Consider the following 25,301-nt stretch of genomic DNA (forward strand, 5'->3'; position numbering starts at 1 on the left):
TGATCATGCCCTTTTGTCCTTTGTACCAAAGATTTTGAGGGCTGTTTCTGGGAAGAAACCTGTAGCAATGATGCCACCCAGAGGACGTAACCAATTATGTCAGGTCACACACACAGTGCACTAAACTTGCTGCAAAATAGACAACAGTGTATACTGTACATAGAAAAGTTATAAGTCCTCTCTGGCTTATTTAAAAGGCTGAAACACTTTTCAAATAAACATGACATCTTGGAAGAGCACTTTCTTTCCCATATTACAGAAAGGCCTGTTACATTTCTATAACATTCTGAATGTTGCACCATACTAAACATACCCCAGTTCATACTGAATTGTTCACCTACTGTTTCCTGACACATTTGCGACTGACCACAAACCAAACACTACAATTCATTTGAGGTTTTGTGGCACGTCAAAATATAATTCCTCAACACACAGATTGTTTTCATCCTTGTAAAACTGTTTTATGGTTTAACTTGTGGTGGCATTGTGCAATTGTACTCCTAGGCTGAGAATAAGTGGTGTAAAAGGCTGACACAGACTTCCTCTCAGGATGGGAGTCACATGATGAGGTCAAACTACACTTCACATGAGAAGGGATTTCTAACAACACAAGATCGAGGTATGGACAATTTATTAGAATAAATATGAATAGATGTTCATCTAAACCCCGTGAATATACTTTTTCATTTGATTATAGATTTACATTATTGTCTGTGTGACAACATTGGTGAAATACATTTCCATTTCCAACTTTTTTGGGTTCAGTTGTAGATCATTGATGAAACATGATTTGCTTTATTTTTTTTGTCTAGGGTATTCTAATCTAATATCGAGAACAGCATCGGCATACATCAACAAATACAGCAGCAATGAGTTTGAAAGCCTTCACTCAAGTGCAAGTCTATGAAAAACTTCCCAACCCTAAAGAAAAAGACAAATTCAGCATCCATAGCCTGGAGTGTTATGACAGAAATATATACATTGGAACCAAAGACTCATTGGTCCAACACCTTATCCTACCCAGCAGCAGTGACACGAAGGACTCCAGTCAAAGTCCTCGGGAGGGGAGGATGAAACTGCTAGGCTCAAGCAGCCCAGTCACCCAATTAAGGGTGATACCAGTTCTCAATCACCTTCTGGTTCTGTGGGATCGTTCCGTTAGCGCCCTAAACATGTTCTCCCTAGAACCCCTTCCTTTCCTGAAGCGGATCCAACACGTGTCTTTCTTTGAGGTGTGTGAATCGGCACTGTCAACCTCATCGCAGTCTGTGTGTGTGGAGCTGGTGACAGCTTCTAGCAGGAGCAGAGTGGTCCGGATCCATGTTGTGGGGGTGGAGAGATGGGATTGTGTTAAAGAGGTGTCTCTACCCCAGGAACCTGTGGCCTTAGCTGTGTATGATAACACTTTGTGTGTGGCCACCAGTGACAGGTATTTCCTCCACGACCACAAGAGTGGAAGCACCATTGATCTCTTCCCTCACAACCTGAGCAGGCAGAATATCATTGTGAGCACCGCAGGAAAAGGGGAATTCCTTTTAAATGGGCCCGGCTCCTTGGGTAAGAGCTGCTGTCATGAAAGCAATTACACTCGCACGCAGCACATGCTCTGTGCCCTTCAAAAGAATGCCTGTGGACAAACACACCAGACGCAGACACCTTATAGACAGCTACTTTGTCTGATTTTATAGTCAAGCATTGTGCCTGTACATAATATAAACAACTACACACTAGTAGCTTCAAATAAATGGTCATGTTTATATCGCCGTTCATCACGGCAGTGAACACAGAAGGATACAAATCCACTGCTGGGAAAAGTATAGATTTCCTGTTTTTACACATTTACTGTAAGATATCGTTATAAACTACAAAATGAGTGGCTAATATGTGTTATTTAAAATAACGTGTTGGTTGGTACAGTTTACGTATCTATAGGATATTTGTTGTATAGATGTACTATTATTTATTTTCCACAGGCATGTTTGTCATGAAGAATGGCATATGCCAGCGGCCTCCAGTGCAGTGGTCTGAGGAGCTGTTGGCAGCGGTGGTGTGTTACCCTTACATCCTGGCCCTGCAGCCTCAGGCTCTCTATGTCTACAGTATGGTGGATCAGCATCTCAAACAGACTGTGCCTCTGCTTAGGGCCAGGGGCCTACTCTCAACAACAGGTACACTGTAAAACCATCCTGTTATTATCACTCTTGGGGCGGCAGCATAGCCTAGTGGTTAGAGCGTTGGACTAGTAACCGAAAGGTTGCAAGATCGTAATCCCCGAGCTGACAAGGTACAAATCTGTCGTTCTGCCCCTGAGCAAGGCAGTTAACCCACTGTTCCTATTGAAAATATTGAAAATAAGAATTCGTTCTTATTAACTGACTTGCCTAAAGGTAAAATAAAATAAAAACTCTAAATCATTGTATAAACTGAATACAGTAGATTACCGTAAAAAAAACATAGCATTATGTGAAAATATTCAACGTCTGGGAAATATTTTACGTATTTTGGACATTACCATAAAATATGCTATACAAAATACAGTAGCAGTTCACTTACTGACTGTATTTGTGAATTTTCAAAATATAACGGTATAATGGTTGACAAAATCAAAGTACATTCTTTAATGTAAGAAATATGTTATTTGGTGCTGCATTTCCAATGGCTTGTAACTTCCACCCCACAGAAAAAAGTACAGTACAGTATTTTGGAGCGCCCAAACCTTTTGACCACTAGTGGGTGCATGGTATTGTTGTTTCTGGCTCATTAACATATTTTGAGGCATGCCTTGTGTGCCTTGTGATGTTCCAAGAGTGCTGTACCAATTTAACTGAAATGTGCTAGTGGTGTCCTATAAATTAAATGTATATAAGCGACATTTTGGAGTTTCTGCAAATCTTAAACCTTTAATGGTTGAGTATTTGACATGTCCTTTGGTCTGTTTAGCCCCGTCACTATTTGGAAGCCTTTGTTAAGGCCTCTAGAATTGCAAGTGATATAAATGACCAAATTGTGGTCTTATATCACTTGCACTTCTGGAGGCCTTAACAAAGGCTTCCAAACTGGCATTCCTTGATATGCTGTAATATGTAAACACATTACCTAGCAGCCAACCTGCTTGCAGCAATTCAATGTAATTACGGTAAAATACTGTAAAATACAAACCCCATTTCACCCCCAATTAATTAAATTAATGAATTAACCCATTCGTTCATTCATTACAATTACCATAATACGATCACTGTATTGCATTATACTGTTGTTTTACTGTAACTTACAGGCAGCCAGTTGCTTACTTACAATAAAAACAATAGTAAAAAAAGATCACAGTAACAGTATTGAATACTGCAAAAATACAGTATGGTAACATACTGTACCTTTTTCTGCAGTAATTTACAAGAAATGGTTTACAGTGTATTTGACCAACAAATCAATCAAGCTGCCACCCAATAACACATTTAAATGTTTATTCATTTCATTCAGTCAGTCAGTCAGTCAGTGACAATGACATTGACAATGACAATGTTTAATTGTGGTCATTCTGCATACTGTGACTTCCACTCTGGTTCAAATACTCTGTTTTGGGTTTCTGTCAGAACATGTCAATGTTATCCTCTCTTTAGAGGGTGTGTACGTTTTTATGGAGAGAGAGATCCTCGGTTTGTCCCATGTACCATTTGAGGAGCAGATCCAAACCCTGGTAAGGTATGAGAGAGTGGAGGAGGCACTGGGACTGCTTGGTGGAGTTCAAGCTCATCTTCCACAGGTTTCTTACAAGGTAATCACTGACAATAAACAGGATCTCCTTTTGACTCTGAATCAAATTGCCTAACTGAACACCAAGAATAAGAACTACAACTCTCACGTAATTAATCAAACATGGTTATGACTTTGAAAATGAAAGGAAAGTCGAACCCAAACAATGCAAGCTCTTGTACCCAAGGGTTCTTACAAGGTAAAACACAGATTTTAACAAATTTAACAGATGATTAATCTCTCATCTTCCTTGACTCTTCCATCCTAGAAAATAAAGACAAAAACAAATCCAACTATTCACATATTCACAAGTTAGGAGACTGCAGAATAAAGCAGCAAGGATTATTTTAAGGTGGAGATATGGTTCTTCTGTTGCAGTCATGCGCCGTGTTCTTGGTTGGTCATCAATCGACAAGTTATTGAAAAAAACAACATTATTATTTTATTTTATAATATACATCATTTAAAACGGCCAAGTTCTATTCACAACGGTATTCAGTTGGTAAGAGACAGACATTCCGTAAATACTAGGAATAGATTGTCCACCATGTGTTATCCAGACAGAAAAGAGAAATAGGCAAAATAACATTTCGATTTAGAGCAATAAAGGAATGGAATAAATTAACTGAGCAAACTAGAAACCTTTCAATATATAGATTTAAACATTATTTTAAAACAATTTAAATATAGTATATAGAAATGTTGTGGGACTATAGTAGATGAAGAATCAATATTTTTTATATGTGAAAGTGTGTTTGTATTATAAATTGTATTTTAATGTTTAAGGACTCTTGGAAGATTAGTCCAAATGGGGACTAAAAGAGATCCAAATCAAATCAAACATACTACAATAGCCTAATCCACAAGACTACAAGTTCAAAATTGCATCAGAACCTTATTCTATATTACAACTTTATAACTGATGTGTAGACAACATTAAATAAATGAATACCCTCATAACATGGTATATAATGTAATATTTCATCGGGGTAATCATGTTCATCAGTTATTGAGCTGCACATGGTGTATGATGAAGGCAACAGATGGTATCAGAGATTTGTTGGAATCATGGTAGATTCTCAAGTTATAGGTTGAGGGTTGAATTGAGTATTCTTGAATGAATATGCCTTCTGTTCATGACTTTTTCATTATACTTTGTCTGTCTCGAAAGCTTTGAAATCTGGGTTTGTGGGTACTAAATTTAGACATACATTAACGTGTTGCTCGTAAGATTTAGTTGCAAATACATTAATTTCAGCCCCAGTGACTTGAGAAAAATAAATTGATTTAAAATATGCTTATTTGTAAATATGTACCAGATCTTAGAAGATAAGTGATATTATTTGAGTTGACAAATGTTGTATTTGATTTGACAGGAGCTGCATAAGATCATCACTTGCATGGATGGATTCATTAAATTCTACCAGGGGTCTTTTTCAGAGGCCAAAGAACTTTTTATGTGAGGACAGTCCTTTTCCACATCTTATTTTCAGTATGGACCCCTAAATTTAAAGAAACTACCTTCAATCATAGTAAAAGTAGATCATGTCACTAGCATTATGTATTGCTTTGTTATAACAGTTTGAATTATTAGTTCTGCTGTCTGTTGAAATATTTCAATAATGTTTCAATCATTCATTCCTGTTTTTGACAGCAAAGGGGAGTTGGACCCTAGAGAACTCATCAGCTTGTATCCAGAGATGGAACCACTCTGTGAGACCTTTCATTCCCAGCTGGTCAAAGTGAACAATGCAAAGGAGCTCTTGGCACTACGGCAAGAGGACAGGACCACATTTCAACAGTATCTAGACTTCCTGGGCGATTTCCTAATGGTGGTTCGAGGGACGAAGCAGGGAGTTGAGTGCAGTGAGGATATTGATACTGCACAACTGAGAATGTACACAGAGCAAGGTGACAGAGTAGACCTGGATGCACTTGTGTCCTCTCCCAATTCCTGCTCAATCGACAAATGTGTGCCTCTCCTTGAGCTGCACAAGAGGTGAGAATGGGTGGCTGTTCAGTATAAACTGAGAACAACATATTTGAATCTTGCAATGCTTCATTTAATATAATACTGCTATAATTTCATTATACTGTCATCTCAGATTTTTCACACTTGGATTACTCTACCAGAGTCATGGTCACCATATCAAAGCAATCCAGGTAATCTCTGAGTTTAGCATTCAATAAATAGATGATTTGCATTTATTTTAGCCAGTCTAATCAATAGCATATTCTTTGTATCTTACTTTGTACCATCTTTGTGTTATAAGACAGTGAACAATGATATAATGTAGTTTCTGCTTAAATTAGGATTTCAGACCATACTGAAAATAAGATGTGTAAAAGTACGGTCATCACAAATGTTATTTGACCTTGGTTGACTTCGGGTAGAACTTAAAGTCCTTATGATGTTGCAGACTTGGGTGAAAATTACTGATGGGCAATATGAAGACAGCTCATGTTCAAATGTGTATGAGCACATTGTGAGAACTCTCAGTCGACTAAAACAGAGAGACGTGGTTTGGACGTTTGCAGACTGGGCTCTCCAAAGAAACCAGGAGGTATCTGAGTATCCATATAGCGCAACTGTAGAAAAGTATAAAAAATATTATAATTATAATAAATAACATCATTATTTGATCGGAACTATACCTCATGTTGACCGATTTTAGTGTAATTTCTTTACTGTAACATTTAAGGTTGGAATCCAGATTTTCACAAAAAGAGATCCAGAAGACCAAGACACATTTGCACAGGAGGATGTCCTCACTTTTTTAAAGAATTACTCTCTAGCTTTGATGTTGTTCCTGGAATTTCTGGTCCATGATTTGAAAAGCAAGGTTGGTACCACCAGTATATCAATAGCACCACACCACTTTTACCCATATTAAACTGTTGTTTGAAATGAATTAAAGGCACATATTTGTATCCCCCCCTTTTTATCATTTCTCAGGAGGAGAAGCATCATACCCTTTTGGCCACCGCATATGTCACCCATATACTCAGAGCCTTACAGAATGGAAAGGGTACGGATTCAGATGGAGGAATGACCAGAGATAAACTGCAACAGTTGCTGTGGCAGTCTTCCCTCTATGACACCATGACAGTACATGGTATGTGAGTCATATGAAAATGTATCATGCTTAATGAATGTAGGAAGTCCTTACTCACCTAACTATTTAATCAAAACTACTTAACAGGATAAATAGAATTATTACTCTTGTTGCTCTAAGAATTATGTAGCTTACTAAACTCTATATTCATTCGGATTGATGTAGCTTAATAAACTTCTATTCATTCATCATTCATATTTGTTTTTTCTTCTCTCTCGAAACCTGATTCCCAGGTTAGATTGAATAGTGTATGTGATTATTGTTTTATAATAATATAAGTATGACTGATATTACAGAGGCCATCCAGCCGACAGTCCTGCACACCGAGCAGGCCATCCTGCTCGGGAGAGCTGGTGACCACTATCAGGCCCTACAGACCTTGGTCCACAAAGAGAGAGACCTCCAGGTTGCAGGGGCCTACTGCAGGAGGGCTGCTGGGTGGCAGGAAAGGGAACTGGAACACACCCTTTTCCTCACCCTGCTCCGGATCTACCTGGGCTCCAATGAGCTAGCGAGTGCGGCCGTGGACCTGTTGAATGCCAACGCTGCTGCTTTTGACCTGGATACAGTCCTCCAGGTTCTGCCGGATTCCTGGTCTGTTCAGCTGGTCTCCCAGTTCGTGTTGGGGTCCCTTCGAGGGACTTTCCATCAAAGACGAATGGCAGGGGTAGAGAGGGGCCTGGCCCAGGTAGAACTCCTTAGACACAAGTACACTTGGGTGAGCACACGCTTCAATATTTTCTCAGGGATGCACTTGCTTTGTTTACAATGGGAATCTTCAGGGTTTCAGTAATGCGGAAGTAGACTCTGTTTTATTAGTACATGTTGTGCATTGCATTCATATTCGTCTCTTGTCCCCTCAGGCCCAAGCCTCAAAAAGAATGCTGAAATTGGATAAGGGTCTGGTGTGCAATACCTGCCAGAAGGATCTCACAGAGCCAGAGTTTGTGTGTAGTCTTAGGGGTGAGCTGGTTCACACTAACTGTGGAAGCTACACAGAGTAGCTTCCACAAATCCAATGCAAGTCAATGGTACCTATATTAGCATTTTCTAATTTCACTTCATAATCCTCTATAAGTAACTTCATTCAGTTACACAATCCATTTTTAGATACTTTAGGATGATTTGGACATAATGCGCGGAAATGATAATAATTATAGGTACCATTGTTTTTTTATTGAACCTTTATTTAACTAGGCAAGTCAGTTAAGAATAAATCCTTATTTACAATGACGGCCTACCTTGGAACAATGGGTAAACTGCCTTGTTCAGGGGCAGAACGACAGATTTTTACCTTGTCACCACGGGGATTACGATCCAGCAACTTTTCGGTTACTGGCCCAACAGTCTGACCACTAGGCTACCTGCCGCCCCAAATCCAATTATTTGCATTGAATTTGTGCCACAATTGCTAAAAAGTTAGCATTTGAAACAGTGGTCAGGGAAACAAAGCCAAAGCATGGATTGCTGTCATACCTTGTTGATAGACTGCTTACAGGGAAAAAACTAATATGCCATTTTGCAATTAGGATGAACTATCCCTTTAAGGCAGCAACATTCGACAGCCGTGCAAGGGGTGTGACGAATTCCACTAGGCACTGTGTCTGCTTCTTACCCAATCATTAGTTTCACGTTTTATGGGGAATTTGCAATCTTACTGGTCCAAACACATTGAGTTATACTAAACATTAGGAACACCTCCTAATATTGAGTTGCATTCCCTTTTGCCCTCAGAACAGCCTCAATTTGTCAGGGCATGGACTCTACTAGGTGTCGAAAGCCTTCCACAGGGATGCTGGCCCATGTTTACTCCAATGCTTCCCACAGTTGTGTCAATTGGCTGGATGTCCTTTGGGTGGTGGACAATTCTTGATACACACAGGAAACTGTTGAACGTGAAAAACCGAGCAGCGTTGCAGTTCTTGACACACTCAAACCGGTGCGCCAGGCATCTACTACCATACCCCGTTTAAAGGCACTTCAATCTTTTGTCTTGCCCATTGACCTTTTAAGTGGTACACAAACACAATTCATGTCTCAAGGCTTAAAAATCCTTCTTTAACCTGTCCCCTCCCTCTACACCAGTGGTTCCCAAAATGTTTCTAGTCCCGTACCACTTCAAACATTCAACCTCCAGCTGCGTACCCTCTCTAGCACCAGGGTCAACGCACTCTCAAATGTTGTTTTTTGCCATCATTGTAAGCCTGCCACACAAACACTATACGATACATTTATTAAACATAAGAATGAGTGTGAGTTTTTGTCACAACCCGGCTCGTGGGAAGTGACAAAGAGCTCTTGAAGGACCAGGGCACAAATTATAATTGAATAATACTCAATAATTTTCTTTCTTTATTTAGCGATCTTACATATAAAACATTTTTTGTTCATCAAAAATGGTGAAGGGTGTGCTTGAAAGGATGCACATAACTCTGCAACCTTGGGTTGTATTGGAGAGAGTCTCAGTCTTATATCCTTTTCCACACACAGTCTGTGCCTGTATTTCGTTTTCATTCTAACGAGGGCCGAGAATCCACTCTCACATAGGTACGTGATTGCAAAGGGCATCAGTGTCTTAACAGCACAATTTGCAAAGGCAGGATACTCCGAGTGCAGCCCAATCCAGAAATCTGGCAGTGGCTTCTGATTAAATTCTATTTTTTACAATTATGAGGAGGCGCTCTTGTTCAGATATTGGTAAGTGGACCAGAGGCAGGGCATGAAAGGGATAACGAATCCAGTTGTTTGTGTCATCCGTTTTTGGAAAGTACTTGTGTAATTGCGCACCCAGCTCTCTCAGGTGCTTCGCTATATCACATTTGACAGTGTCCGTAAACTTGAGTTCATTTGCACACAAACAATCATACAATGACGGAAAGAGCTGTGTGTTGTCCTTGCTAATGCAGAAAAAAAGAGCTCCAACTTCTTAATCATAGCCTTGTCATCACGCAAGCGGTCAGACAAGTGAAAATTATAGTCAGCGAAGAAAACTTTAAGCTTGTCTCTCAATTCAAAAAAACATGTCAATACTTTGCCCCTTGATAACCATCGCACTTCTGTATGTTGTAAAAACACTGCACATATAATTTCATGATGCAGAATATAGACAAGAGTTTAGCGGCCTTGCTTTAACAAAGTTGATAATTTTCACTGTAGTGTCCAAAACGTCTTTCAAGCTGTCAGGCATTCCCTTGGCAGCAAGAGCCTCTCGGTAGATGCTGCAGTGTACCCAAGTGGCTTCAGGAGCAACTGCTTGCACACGAGTTACCACTCCACTATGTCTCCCTGTCATGGCTTTTGCACCATCAGTACAAATACCAACATATCTTGACCACCAAAGTCCATTTCATGTCACAAAGCTGTCCAGTACTTTAAAAATATTCTCTCATGTTGTCCCAATTTCCAGTGGTTTGCAAAAGAGGATGTCTTCCTTAATTGACCACCCATGAACGTAACGGACATATACCAGGAACTGTGCCGGGCCCGCCACGTCTGTTGACTCATCCGCTGTAATGCATAGAATTCACTGGCTTGTATGCGAAAGCAGTAATTGTTGAAAAACATCTCCTGCCATTTCACTGATGTGTTGTGAAACAGTGTTGTTTGATTAAGTAATTGTCTGTATAGTTTTTTGGCCCTTTCCACCAGCATTGTCCCAGCCATATCTGTGGCAGCAGGAAGAATTAAGTCCTCCACAATAATATGGGTCTTGCCTGTCCTAGCCACTCGATAGCTCACCATATAAAATGCGTCTAGCCCCTTCTTATTAATGGTGTCTGTTGCTTTTATACATGTCCTAATACTCAAAAGTCATCTTTATTCTTGCTCAAAAAACTCCTGTGGCTTATTTTTCAAATTGTCATGTTTCGTTTCTAAATGTCTGCACAAGAGTGAAGGTTTTCCACGAGAGAATAACAGTTGATGTGATTGGATGTTAATTATTTGACTAGGATACATGTATTTGACATTGTGTTGTTATTTCCTAGAACAGTAGATGGTTTAATTTCATTTTGGGCCGTAAAACGAGGCTACTCAGGCGAGAAGAATATTCACCCAAATGTATATCCCGTTGGAAAATATAAATGTACTGTTTGAAAATGTGTCGAAAAATAAAAAAATTAAAATATGAATCACATTTTTATTTGGCGTACCCCCGACGGCATTGCGCGTACCTACCCCAGTTTGGGAATACCTGCTCTACACTGATTGAAGTGGATTTAACAGGTGACGTCAATAAGGGATAATAGCTTTCACCTGGATTCACCTGGTCAGTCTATGTCAAGGAGAGAGCAGGTGTTCTTAATGTTTTATATGCTCAGTGTGTAATATTTATTGCATACTAACAGTGTCTGTGGACTCAGTGTAGTACTCCAATTTAAGGACCATTCACCAGACACATTCCCCAATTAGAATAAAGTAAATAAAATGTTTAAATAACCAAATTATACAATAACTTGTTTGAGGAAGTACACCATTGCCCATGATACAGCACGCAATGCACATGTTCACTGTGGTATGTCTAAACCATTTCCTTTAAAACCATAGACAGCAATAGTTATAATGTAAATCCACATTGAGGACTCTGTGGGACATACTGAATTCAATGATCAGACCGATATTTTGAATATGGAAACCACAAAGGGTAGAATTTGGCCATCCTGAAATAAATTTGACCATTTGGCCATCCTGTCCTGCTCTATGTCTCCACCCTCAATTTCCACTGTGTACATACATATGAAGATGGAAATAGAATGTTTGGTGTGTAAACGACCATATGCATGTGAAAGTTTTCTACTGCAGTTACTGTGTACAGTCGTGGCCAAAAGTTTTGAGAATGACACAAATATTAATTTTCACAGTCTGCTGCCTCAGTTTGTATCATGGCAATTTGCATATACTCCAGAATGTTATGAAGAGTGATCAGATGAATTGAAATGAATTGCAAAGTCCCTCTTTGCCATGCAAATGAACTAAAACCCCCAAAAACATTTCCACTGCATTTTAGCACTGCTACAAAAGGACCAGATGACATCATGTCAGTGATTCTCTTGTTAACACAGGTGTGAGTGTTGACGAGGACAAGGCTGGAGATCCCTCTGTCATGCTGATTGAGTTTGAATAACATACTGGAAGCTTCAAAAGGAGGGTGGTGCTTGGAATCATTGTTCTTCCTCTGTCAACCATGGTTACCTGCAAGGAAATACGTGTCGTCATCATTGCTTTGCACAAAAAGAGCTTCACAGGCAAGGATATTGCTGCCAGTAAGATTGCATCTAAATCAACAATTTATCGGATCATCAAGAAATTCAAGGAGAGCAGTTCAATTGTTGTGAAGAAGGCTTCAGGGCGCACAAGAAAGTCCAGCAAGCGCCAGGACCGTCTCCTAAAGTTGATTCAGCTGCGGGATCGGGGCACCAACAGTACAGAGCTTGCTCAGGAATGGCAGCAGGCAGGTGTGAGTGCATCTGCACGCACAGTGAGGCGAAGACTTTTGGAGGATGGCCTGGTGTCAAGAAGGGCAGCAAAGAAGCCACTTCTCTCCAGGAAAAACATCAGGGACAGACTGATATTCTGCAAAAGGTACAGGGATTGGACTGCTGAGGACTGGGTTAAAGTCATTTTCTCTGATGAATCTCATTTCCGATTGTTTGGGGCATCTGGAAAAAAGCTTGTCCAGAGAAGACAAGGTGAGCACTACCATCAGTCCTGTGTCATGCCAACAGTAAAGCATCCTGAGACCATTCATGTGTGGGGTTGCTTCTCAGCCAAGGGAGTGGGCTCACTCACAATTTTGCCTAAGAACACAGCCATGAATAAAGAATGCTACCAACACATTCTCTGAGAGAAACTTCTCCCAACCAGTTTGGTGACGAACAATTCCTTTTCCAGCATGATGGAGCACCTTGCTATAAGGCAAAAGTGATAACTAAGTGGCTCAGGGAACAAAACATCGATATTTTGGGTCCATGGCCAGGAAACTCCCCAGACCTTAATCCCATTGAGAGCTTGTGGCCAATCCTCAAGAGGCGGGTGGACAAACAAAAACCCACAAATTCTGACAAACTCCAAGCATTGATTATGCAAGAATGGGCTGCCATCAGTCAGGATATGGCCCAGAAGTTAAGGGCGGATTGCAGAGGTCTTGAAAAAGAAGGGTCAACACTGCAAATATTGACTCTTTGCATCAACTTCATGTAATTGTCAATAAAAGCCTTTAACACTTATGAAATGCTTGTAATTATACTTCAGTATTCCATAGTAACATCTGACAAAAATTTCTGAAGACACTTAGGCAGCAGACTTTATGAAAATGGACATGGCTGAAAATAAAAGTATTAATTACTCTATATTAAGGAAATACTAATTTATGTTGCAAATTAATTGTTCAAAAATAAAAACTCATTGTGTTTGAACACTAAATACTGTGTAATTCTACAACCACTGAGTTTGCTTTGACATCAAGTATTCCTCATTTTAAAACCCAGCTTCAGTAAATATAGAGAGTATTGTTATGAATAATCTTTAACACTTGTAAATGAGCTAGAAGGAAGGAGACATGTATCTATTTCTGTCACAATTAAGTAATTTAGGCCAATCATAAGTGCAAGTATTTCTTTATGCTCATAGTTTTTGGGAAAAGTGCCCAGGAGCAGAAGTCTGACATACATCTGGCAAGAGTTTTTACCACACTTCAGTTAACGCCAGTGTTTTCACGTGGACGGAGGGCATTTTACTCTTGCACTTTTTATTAGACCTAAGTGTGTTTCGATATGGTCGATAAGTTTCAAACCTGGCCTGGATGAGCTCTACGTGTGTTTTAGGTCTTGTGCAAGTTTCCCTCCTTCGTGGGTTCTGTTTAACACTGATTCTAGTTAAGCTCACTGACCGGCTGTGTTCAGCTGTGTCTGATGACCACTGGGTGTACCCTGCAAGGGGTCAATCTGGGACCGTGTCCACTCCCCTCCTTTCAGAGACACCTCCTGGAATAATGCTAATGTTGTTTTTGAATGGTTGTGCAACCCAACAAATGTTTTTTATTTGATGTCCCGCAACAGTTTTTTAAAAAACAACTTCAACATAAGCAACAAAGTATCCTGGGGTATGGGTCTCACTATGATTAAAAAAAAGTATGTATGTAAGGACAGATACTGCTTCGATATTGGAGTTAACTGGAGTGAAATGGCTTTTCCTCCCGCTGTTAATGGCCTGTGTATGCAATCTGGTGCTATGTTACACGTGTGTGTCTGGGCAGGCGACAGCTCCCCTGGAGTTTGGCCCTGGATCTTTAAATGGCCCAGACCAGACGGTCATTTCACACATGAGGGAACAGGATGGATGCAAAAATCAACAGTTATAGAGCAAAGTATGGTTAGGAACCAGACATTGGTCTCCCATTATACATATCCACACCACAGACAAAGGAAGGAGGAAAAACAACATTCACTTCTTGTGCTTTTCTAAATGTAAAGGCACTCTGCATCTGAAAATGAAACTGTTTTGTTTTAGTTTGTGCATGCACCTTTATTGTTGTAGGCTAATTTCTTCTAATGTCTTTACAATCCATGTATTAGATTAGTTGTATAGAATCATATTCTCTATGAGCTGTCAGAGATCTGAGGTTTAAATGCGGTTCTCAGTCATTGTGCTATTAGAAGCTATTTTTAATGGCTCTACTTTACTTTATAATTCTGCAGAGTTTGTTCCAATATATTTCCAAATCACAGGAGGTTGGTAGCACCTTAATTGCGGAAGACTGGCTCGTGGTAATGGCTGGGGCAGAATAAGTGGAATGGTTTCAAACACATGGTTTCTATGTGTTTGATGCCATTCCATTCACTCCGTCCTCCCCTTCGCAGCCTCCACTTTTCCAAATCCAATCATTGTTCCAGTTCCAAAACAATTCCAATCACATATATGATCTGTTACAGGGAAAGGGACAATAACTGTTGTTTCCAATTTGGTAACAGCAGGTAGATAAATAAAGGTTAAATATATATATATATATATTTAAATAAATAAATAAAACCTATGCGGAACCCATGTGAAGAATGAATATAAGATGGTGTGCATCCTACCCATTTTTAGACATTTAGCCACCAATTACTGCATCATGTCTCTTATGATGAATTGTTCTGTCTCTTAGTGATCACTGAAAGACAAGGCAAATCTTAATTTGCAAATCTTGGTAGCATTAATGGTAAGCTACAAGAAAACCTAGGATTGAATCTTCTTTCATTTCTACTATCCCTGACAAAACTAATGCTATAGCTGAGCACAGTAAGTACGTTAATAAATAGCCTTAAGGATGATCAAAACGTATCTATTTTTTCCTTCTAAGGCAACTCTGTAATTTCCATAGCTTTCTTTAACTTTGGGTTTGGAGAAGTGGCACTCTGGGAAATGTGTAGTGTGACCCACTGGAGACCCACCCAGTCCTCCCGTGTCGAGACATATTATGCTTTATCATGTATGCCACATCTGGTGGGTTGATCTCAAGGACTCAGTATCGAAGAACGGATTTTCCTCTGTCCATGTTGAGGTGATATACTGTAAATCAGTTTGGAACACTTAGGTATATTATTATTTGAATATTGGCTAATCTCACAAGAGATTCGTGCTAGTCATGGTGCTAGTCAGGGAGGGAGTTGTAAAAATGGAACTCAAAAGGTTAAGCAATGACTATAACTATTGACGATAGAGAAAGTTAACATCCTTCCACATGGAGGGGAAAAATCATTCCATGGCAGTGTGAGTTGTATTTGAGGTGTACTCCCACAAATGGACCATGTTTATCTCTTCGGAGATCATGCCAGGATAAATTGTACAAAAATAGAAATAGCTGTTATAAACAAATCATTTTAGTTCATTCCGTGTCCTGAAGTCAGCCATAAATCTGTTTCTCAGCTACTTAAGTGATATTAGCTTAATGGTCTGTACTGTACATGTAATGACTCCATTTTATACAAGAATAAGCCTTGGTTTATGGCAAATGACACCTACTGGCACCCTACCGGTTTTGCATAGGGCCCTCCATTGTTTGTTTTATCAGATTCTGTACCTAACCCATCATTTTCATAACATTCAGAAGTCGTTGAGAGCTGGAGGATCTACAATGAGTAATTTTGAAAGCAACAGAACCATTCCTGAGGCAATGGGATCCACATGGGTCCTGAATTGTCAAACGTGTTTCATGTCCACTTCTCATCTCTAGCTCTAGCTCATTGGTGTTTCTGCACAGCAGAATCTACAGTATTGAATCAACACTGATAGTTTTAAATTTAACTCTGGGCCAATGTGTATATGGGTCCACGCATTGCAGTGTTAAATTAACACTGTTAAATTAACAGCGCTTGGTGCTAACACTGTTACACTATGTCAGTGTTAGGCAATAACACCTCATATAGTACTTTTAACCGTTATGACAAGGTTGCTCAATGTTGGGTTAAGGGCGTTACAATATTATTTACAATTCTTTATTGTCACATGTTCTTATATCAGAATTTACAAAGAACTGTCAACGGACATGCTCAAACTTGAATCTTTTACCTCTTTGTGTGGATTTCCCAGAAGACGACACTTTGTTACTCATTGCTGCCTTTCACAGTTTGGAAAGTGCATTACACATTTGTTCACAAAAAAGGGAAATGGGAAATGGGGAAAAAAGGAAATTGCACTGCCATCTAATCCTATATATACAGTGCCTTGCGAAAGTATTCGGCCCCCTTGAACTTTGCGACCTTTTGTCACATTTCAGGCTTCAAACATAAAGATATAAAACTGTATTTTTTTGTGAAGAATCAATAACAAGTGGGACACAATCATGAAGTGGAACGACATTTATTGGATATTTCAAACTTTTTTAACAAATCAAAAACTGAAAAATTGGGCGTGCAAAATTATTCAGCCCCTTTACTTTCAGTGCAGCAAACTCTCTCCAGAAGTTCAGTGAGGATCTCTGATCCAATGTTGACCTAAATGACTAATGATGATAAATACAATCCACCTGTGTGTAATCAAGTTTCCGTATAAATGCACCTGCACTGTGATAGTCTCAGAGGTCCGTTAAAAGCGCAGAGAGCATCATGAAGAACAAGGAACACACCAGGCAGGTCTGAGATACTGTTGTGGAGAAGTTTAAAGCCGGATTTGGATACAAAAAGATTTCCCAAGCTTTAAACATCCCAAGGAGCACTGTGCAAGCGATAATATTGAAATGGAAGGAGAATCAGACCACTGCAAATCTACCAAGACCTGGCCGTCCCTCTAAACGTTCAGCTCATACAAGGAGAAGACTGATCAGAGATGCAGCCAAGAGGCCCATGATCACTCTGGATGAACTGCAGAGATCTACAGCTGAGGTGGGAGACTCCTTCCATAGGACAACAATCAGTCGTATATTGCACAAATCTGGCCTTTATGGAAGAGTGGCAAGAAGAAAGCCATTTCTTAAAGATATCCATAAAAAGTGTCGTTTAAAGTTTGCCACAAGCCACCTGGGAGACACACCAAACATGTGGAAGAAGGTGCTCTGGTCAGATGAAACCAAAATTGAACTTTTTGGCAACAATGCAAAACGTTATGTTTGGCGTAAAAGCAACACAGCTCATCACCCTGAACACACCCTATCCCCACAGTCAAACATGGTGGTGGCAGCATCATGGTTTGGGCCTGCTTTTCTTCAGTAGGGACAGGGAAGATGGTTAAAATTGATGGGAAGATGGATGGAGCCAAATACAGGACCATTCTGGAAGAAAACCTGATGGAGTCTGCAAAAGACCTGAGACTGGGATGGAGATTTGTCTTCCAACAAGACAATGATCCAAAACATAAAGCAAAATCTACAATGGAATGGTTCAAAAATAAACATATCCAGGTGTTAGAATGGCCAAGTCAAAGTCCAGACCTGAATCCAATCGAGAATCTGTGGAAAGAACTGAAAACTGCTGTTCACAAATGCTCTCCATCCAACCTCACTGAGCTCGAGCTGTTTTGCAAGGAGGAATGGGAAAAAATGTCAGTCTCTCGATGTGCAAAACTGATAGAGACATACCCCAAGCGACTTACAGCTGTAATCGCAGCAAAAGGTGGCGCTACAAAGTATTAACTTAAGGGGGCTGAATAATTTTGCACGCCCAATTTTTCAGTTTTTGATTTGTTAAAAAAGTTTGAAATATCCAATAAATGTCTTTCCACTTCATGATTGTGTCCCACTTGTTGTTGATTCTTCACAAAAAGAAAAAGTTGTAGCGTACTGCAGCACAGCTTGCATGGCCAACCACTGGAACCATTAATGCTAGTTAGTGCTAGTTTGACCACCAGAAGGCATCTTTGAGAAGCACTTGATAGCCTTCAATAGTGGCTGTACTAGAGAATTTAACATCTTTTTTGTAAGAACATAGTATATGGGACTGATTTTAAGAAATTTTGCTTAATGAATTTGATTAATATTATGGTGTTTCTATTCCAAGAAAAATGGAGTGGAAAGATGGAATGGAAAATATGGCGCTGTACAAAGTGACAGTCCGGTGCGCTCGGTGCCAACTCCCCGTACTTGCCGTGCGAAAATGAGCATCCAGCCAGGATGAGTTGTGCCGGCTCAGCGCTCCTGGTCTCCAGTACGCCTCCTCGGTTCAGCAGTAGGTTACAGTACTAAGAGCACAACATTTCCACACACTAATTGTATAATTGTAGTCTAACCAATACCCAAAAGGAGATTCAGTGAAAATAAAAATCTCATTGATTTATCAAGACCAGTCCCCATGCTTGTCTCAGTGCGCAAATAGTGACCACCATGGGTAGGCAATTGCTTAAAATCCTATTGCGCCTAACTTTGCTATGATCTTTAAATAAATAAGACCTACACAACTTTTAACAGCACATTACTCAACACTAGTGAGATTACATATGGGTCTCCCGGTGGAGGCCAGCACTGGTATCGAACCTGTCGCAAAGCAATTTTGCACTGCGATGCAGTGTCTTCGGGAGGGCTATTTAGATACTGTACATGGTGTCCAGGTCAGGATAACCAAAACATTTCTTTATTAAAGGGTATCAGAAATAATGTTGGTTCTTATTTATTTTGATACAAAGCCATGAATGAGTGAGTCACTCAGCTTTATGTAGGTGCCGGGCTATATGACTGTGCCATCAACTAATAATATATAATGATATTTTGGAGATTATTTATTTATTTATTTTGAATGAAAGTGAGCGATTGTAAACTGAATAAAGGCCAAAATAATATTTGTGAAGGCCAAAACATTTATTTCTGTTTTTAGAGGGAGAGAAACGCTGGGCCAATTGCACGCCGCCCAAAAGGACTCCCAATCACGGTCGGATGTGATTAATAATAATAATAATACTTTTTGTTCTATTATTTGTTTTGTCTTTTCTGGTAGATGAAACTGAAATTGCAACCAATCACGGCCGGTTGTGACACAGCCAACCTACCTAAGAAATACATTGGACGATAGAATTCTCCCCCTACCCTCATTGTTTACAAGTCTCTTGTCCAGCTCTTGTACAACAGTTGAATTCGGAAGTTTACTTACACCTTAGCCAAATATATTTAAACTCAGTTTTTCAAAATTCCTGACATTTAAACCTAATACAGGTTCACTCTCTTAGGTCAGTTAGGATCACCAATTTATTTTAAGAATGTGAAATAATATTCTAAATAATATTTATTTCAGCTTTTATTTCTTTTATCACATTCCCAGTGGGTCAAACGTTTACATACTGTCACGCCCTGACCTTAGAGAGCTCTTTTATTTCTCTATTTGGTTAGGTCCGGGTGTGATTTGGGTGGGCATTCTAGTTGTTCTATTTCTTTGTTGGCCAGGTATGGTTCCCAATCAGAGGCAGCTATCTATCGTTGTCTCTGATTGGGGATCATACTTAGGCAGCCTTTTTCCACCTTTAGTATGTGGGATCTTGTGATTTTGTTAGTTGCTGTATAGCCTTTAGAACTTTACGTTCGTTTTGTATTTTGTTGGGTTTATGTGTTCATTTTAAAATAAAGTAAGATGTTCGCCTACAACGCTGCACCTTGGTCTCATTCCATCAACGAACGGAAAAGAAGATCCCACCTCCACTGGACCAAGCAGCGTGCCCGGGAGGAGATGGCATCCTGGTCTATAGAGGAGGTTGAGGTGATAATAGCCTGGACTTGGGAGGAAGTATTGGAGAGATATGAAAGCCTGCAAGGGAAGCAGAGAAGGAGCATCAACGATGACTCCGGGGGTTGCAACCACGACACAAGTATGGGAGAGGGGCACACGGGGTGGTTGGCGGAGCCAGGTTTCAGACCAGAGCCAACTCCCCACACTTTCTTTAAGGAGAATGTGACCATTCAGGCACCATGTTATGTGGTGATACGCACTGTCTCCAGTGCGCATTCACAGCCCGGTGCGCTCGGTGCCAACTCCCCGTACTTGCCGTGCGAAAATGAGCATCCAGCCAGGATGAGTTGTGCCGGCTCAGCGCTCCTGGTCTCCAGTACGCCTCCTCGGTTCAGGATATCATGCGCCGGCTCTACGCACCGTGTCGCCAGTGAGCCTTCACAGCCCAGTGCGTTCTGTGCCAGCGCCCCGCACTCGCCAGGATAAAGTGAGCATTCAGCCAGGATGGGTTGTGCCAGCTCTACGCTCCAGACCTCCAGTGCACCTCCACTGTCCAGTATATCCTGTGCCAGCTCCATGCACCTGGCCTCCAGTGCGTGTCTCCAGCCTGATACGTCCTGTGCCCGCTCCACGCACGAAGCATCCAGGGATGATCTATGGCCCGGAGCCTCCAGTGATGATCCATGGCCCGAAGCCTCCAGTGATGATCCATGGACCGAAGCCTCCAGTGATGATCCATGGCCCGGAGCCTGCAGTGATGATCCATGGCCTGGAGCCTCCAGTAATGATCCATGGCCCGAAGCCTCCAGTGATGATCCATGGCCCAAAGCCTCCAGTGATGATCCATGGCCCAAAGCCTCCAGTGATGATCCAAGGTCCAGAGTCTCCAGCAACGGTCTGCAGTCCAGAGCCTCCAGTGACGGTCTGCAGTCCAGAGCCTTCAACGACGGTCGACAGTCCAGAGCCTCCAGTGACGGTCTGCAGTCCAGGGCCTCCAGCGACGGTCTGCGGTCCAGAGCCTCCAGCGACGGTCTTCGGTCCAGAGCCTTCAGCGACGGTCTGCAGCCTAGAGCCTCCAACGATGGGCGGCAGTCCAGAGCCTCCTGCGATTGTTCCCAGTCCGGAGTCCCCGGCGACGATCTACGGTCTGGAGTCCCCGGCGACGATCTACGGTCCGGAGCCTCCGGGGATGATCCACGGTCCGGAGCCTCCTTCGACGATCCGCGGTCCAGCGCATCCGGCGCCGATCCACGGTCCGGTTCCTCCGTCGACGATCCACGGTCTGGTTCCTCCAGCGACGATCTACGGTCCAGAGGCCCCGGCGACGATCTACGGTCCGGAGCCTCCGGCGACGATCCACGGTCCAGAGCCTCCGGCAACGATCCATGGTCCTGTTCCACGGAAGCAGAGGCATCAGCTAAGGTCAGGGCGCTGTCACGCTGTAGGGGTGGTTTACAGATGATAGCCCTATTTGGTAAAAGACCAAGTCCATATTATGTTAAGAACAGCTCAAATATGCAAAGAGAAACGACAGTCTATAATTACTTTAAGACATGAAGGTCAGTCAATCCAGAAAATGTCAAGAACTTTGAAAGTATCCTCAAGTGCAGTTGCAAAAACCATCAAGTGCTATGATGAAACTGGCTCTCGTGAGGACCGCTACAGGAAAGGAAGACCCTTAGTTACCTCTGCTGCAGAGGATAGGTTCATTGGAGTTACCAGCCTCAGAAATTGCAGGCCAAATAAATGCTTCACAGTATTCAAGTAACAGACACATCTCAACATCAACTGTTTAGAGGAGACTGCGTGAATTAGGTCATTGTGGTCGAATAGCTGCAGGGAAACCACTACTAAAGGACACCAATAAGAGGAAGAGACTTGCTTAGGCCAAGAAACACGAGCAATTACCATTGGACCGGTGGAAATCTGTCCTTTGGTCTGATGAGTCCACATTTGAGATATTTTGTTCCAACCGCCGTGTCTTTGTGAGACCCAGAGTTGGTGAACGGATGATCTCTGCATGTGTGGTTCCCACCGTGAAGCATAGAGAAGGTGTGATGGTGCTTTGCTGGTGACACTGTCAGTGATTTATTTAGAATTCAAGGCACACTTAACCAGCTTGGCTACCACAGCATTCTGCAGCGATACGCCATCCCATCTGGTTTGCATTTAGTGGGACTATCAATTGTTTTGCAACAGGACAATGACACTAACACACCTACAGGCTGTGTAAGGGCTATTTGACCAAGAAGGCGAGTGATGGAGTACTGCATCAGATGACCTGGCCTCCACAATCACCTGACCTCAACCCAATTGAGATGGTTTGGGATGAGTTTGACCGCAGAGTGAATGCAAAGCATCCAACAAGTGCTCAGCATATGTGGGAATTCCTTCAAGACGGTTGGAAAAGTATTTACAGGTGAAGCTGGTTGAGAGAATGCCAAGAGTGTGCAAAACTTTCATCAAGGCAATGGGTGGCTACGATGAAGAACCAAACATCAAAGATATATTTTGTTTAACACTTGTTTTTGGTTACTACATGATTCCATATGTGTAGAATTTTCTACTAATGTAGAAAACAGTAAAACACTTTTGACTGGTACTGTATATAAAGTTTGGACACACCTACTCATTCAAGGGTTTCTCTTTATTTGTATTATTTTCTACATTGCAGAATAATAGTGACGACATCAAAACTATGAAATACCACATATGGAATAATGTTGTAACCAAAAATGTGTTAAACAAATCAAAATATGTTCTGTATATATATGGTTTTGATGGGAATGTTTTACAGTGCCTTGCAAAAGTATTCATCCCCCTTGGCGTTTTTCCTATTTTGTTGCATTACATCCTGTAATTTAAATGGATTTTTATTTGAATTTCATGTAATGGCATACAAGAAATTGTCCAAATTGTTGAAGTGAAATGAAAAAAATAACTTGTTTCAAAGATTTATAAAAATTGAAAATTCCGCAAAAAATTGGTCCGTGCAAATTGGTCCATGCTATGAAGCCTCTAAATAAGATCTGATGCAACCAATTACCTTCAGAAGTCACATAATTAGTTAAATAAAGTCCACCTGTGTGCAATCTAAGTGCCACATGATCTCAATATATATACACACCTGTTCTGAAAGGCCCCAGAATCTGCTACACCACAAGGGGCACCACCAAGCAAGCCGGCATTATGCTATCAGGATAACCATGTCTGCTTGACTGCTAAACCGCAGCTAGATTTTAACCTTAATCTCAGACTGAGCCTCATCTGGAGTTTGACATCACTGATTACAAGGCAAACACTGTCTGAGTTACTGTACCCTGAGAAACTTTCAAATGTAGCAACACACATAATTAGACATTTTGATCACACCCATTACCACAGTAGAAAGACTGTAGAGCTATAAAAGGTTTTTAAAACCCAAATGTATACTAGCAGTGTACAAAAGGGAGGGGGGAGTCTCTGACAAATTTATGGGCTTTCCTCTGACACCGCCTATTATATAGGTCCTGGATGGCAGGAAGCTTGGCCCCAGTGATGTATTGGGCTGTTCGCACTACCCTCTGTAGTGCCTTATGCCTTATCCACACCAGGCGGTGATGCAACTGTCAGGATGCTCTCGATGTTACAGCTGTAGAACCTTTTGAGGATCTGGGGACCCATGACACATTTTTTCAGTCTTCTGAGGGGAAAAGGTTTCGTCGTGCCCTCTTCACGACTGTCTTAGTGTGTTTGGACCATGATAGTTCGTTGATAATGTGGATACCAAGGAACTTGAAACTCTCGACCCGCTCCACTACAGCGCCATCGATGTTGATGGGGGCCTGTTCGGCCCACCTTTTCCTGTAGTCCACGATCAGCTCCTTTGTCTTGCTCACATTGAGTGAGAGGTTGTTGTCCTGGCACCACACTGCCAGTTCTCCGACCACCTCCCTATAGGCCGTCTCATCGTTGCCGGTGATCAGCCTACCACTGTTGTGTCGTCAGCAAACTTAATGATGGTGTTGGAGTCGTGCCTGGCCGTGCAGTCATGAGTGAACAGGGAGTACAGTCGTGGGAGAACAGGGAATACAGGAGCGGACTAAGTACACACCCCTGAGGGGCCCCAGTGTTAAGGATCAGCGTGGCAGACATGTTGTTGCCTACTCTTATCACCTGGAGGCGGCCCGTCAGAAAGTCCAGCATCCAGTTGCAGAGGGAGGTGTTTAGTCCCAGTGTTCTTAGCTTAGTGATGAGCTTCGTGGGCACTATGGTTGAACGCTGAGCTGTAGTCAATGAACAGTATTCTCACATTAGTGTTCCTTTTGTCCAGGTGAGAAAGGGCAGTGTGGAGTGCGTTTGAGATTGCGTCATCTGTGGATCTGTTCGGGCGGTATAAAAATTGGAGTGGGTCTAGGGTGTCCGGGAGGATGCTGTTGATGTGAGCCATGACCAGCCTTTCAAAGCACTTCATGGCTACCGATATGAGTGCCACGGGGCAGTAATCATTTAGGCAGGTTACATTGACTTCCTTGGGCACAGGGAATATGGTGGTCTGCTTGAAACATGTAAGTATTACAGACTCGGTCAGGGAGAGGTTGAAAATGTCAGTGAAGACACTTGACAGTTGGACCGCGCATGCTTTCAGTACATGTCCTAGTAATCCGTCTGGCCCAGCGGCTTTGTGAATGTTGACAGGTTTAAAGGTTATGTTCACATCGGCTACCGAGAGCGTTATCACACAGTCATCCAGAACAGCTGGTGCTCTCGTGCATGCTTCAGTGTTGCTTGCCACGAAGCGAGCATATAAGGCATTTGGCTCATCTGGTAGGCTTGCGTCGCTGGGCAGCTCGCGTCTGCCTTTCCCTTAGTAGTCCGTAATAGTTTTCAAGCCCTGCCACATCCGACGAGTGTCAGAGCCGGTGTCGTAGGTTTCAATCTTTATCCTGTATTGACGCTTTGCTTGTCTGATGGTTCGTCTGAGGGCATAGTCTGAGGGATTAGTCTCCTGCTCCTTGACAGCGTTAGATCTATCTTTTAGCTCGATGCGGATGTTGCCTGTAATCCATGGCTTCTGGTTGGATTTGCAACTGTTCAAAATATCTTGCACAAATGAAGAGCTTGGTCAAACCAAAACCCCTAAACAAACAGATCCCGAAGCTGACCACTGTTATCGTGCAAACCCGTTTGAATGAATCAACCATTATAAGTATACTTTTTTTCTTGATCAATTTTAAGTTGACCTTCTTTCCATGAATGGCCAGTAGCAGATTCAGTTGCAGACAACTTGTTTGCACATTCTTAGATACATTTTTCTGTCTTTTCAGATATTCAA

The 25,301-nt window shown here is 41.6% G+C and overlaps 1 protein-coding gene across 1 annotated transcript; it reads left to right on the top strand.

The window, feature by feature from the left end:
• Positions 1 to 492: 492 nt before the first annotated feature.
• Positions 493 to 8,658, top strand: si:ch211-266g18.9 (transforming growth factor-beta receptor-associated protein 1). The gene is made up of 12 exons (XM_021584358.2): positions 493 to 619; positions 813 to 1,557; positions 1,974 to 2,168; positions 3,618 to 3,772; positions 5,127 to 5,209; positions 5,405 to 5,749; positions 5,856 to 5,913; positions 6,171 to 6,314; positions 6,453 to 6,593; positions 6,707 to 6,866; positions 7,163 to 7,584; positions 7,730 to 8,658. Exons 2-12 carry the CDS (start codon positions 870 to 872, stop codon positions 7,868 to 7,870), a joined length of 2,532 nt encoding a protein of 843 aa, XP_021440033.2. The 5' UTR covers positions 493 to 619; positions 813 to 869; the 3' UTR covers positions 7,871 to 8,658.
• The last annotated feature ends 16,643 nt before the right edge of the window (positions 8,659 to 25,301 follow it).

Source organism: Oncorhynchus mykiss, chromosome 25, assembly GCF_013265735.2.
Source record: "Oncorhynchus mykiss isolate Arlee chromosome 25, USDA_OmykA_1.1, whole genome shotgun sequence".
Taxonomy (NCBI): Eukaryota; Metazoa; Chordata; class Actinopteri; order Salmoniformes; family Salmonidae; genus Oncorhynchus; species Oncorhynchus mykiss.

Coding starts and splice junctions, on each gene's coding strand:
- si:ch211-266g18.9 (XM_021584358.2), top strand. CDS start 870: ATGAGTTTGAAAGCCTTCACTCAAGTGCAAGTCTATGAAAAACTTCCC. Junction 1,558..1,973: donor AAATGGGCCCGGCTCCTTGG/GTAAGAGCTGCT, acceptor TATTTTCCACAG/GCATGTTTGTCATGAAGAAT. Junction 5,210..5,404: donor GAGGCCAAAGAACTTTTTAT/GTGAGGACAGTC, acceptor TGTTTTTGACAG/CAAAGGGGAGTTGGACCCTA.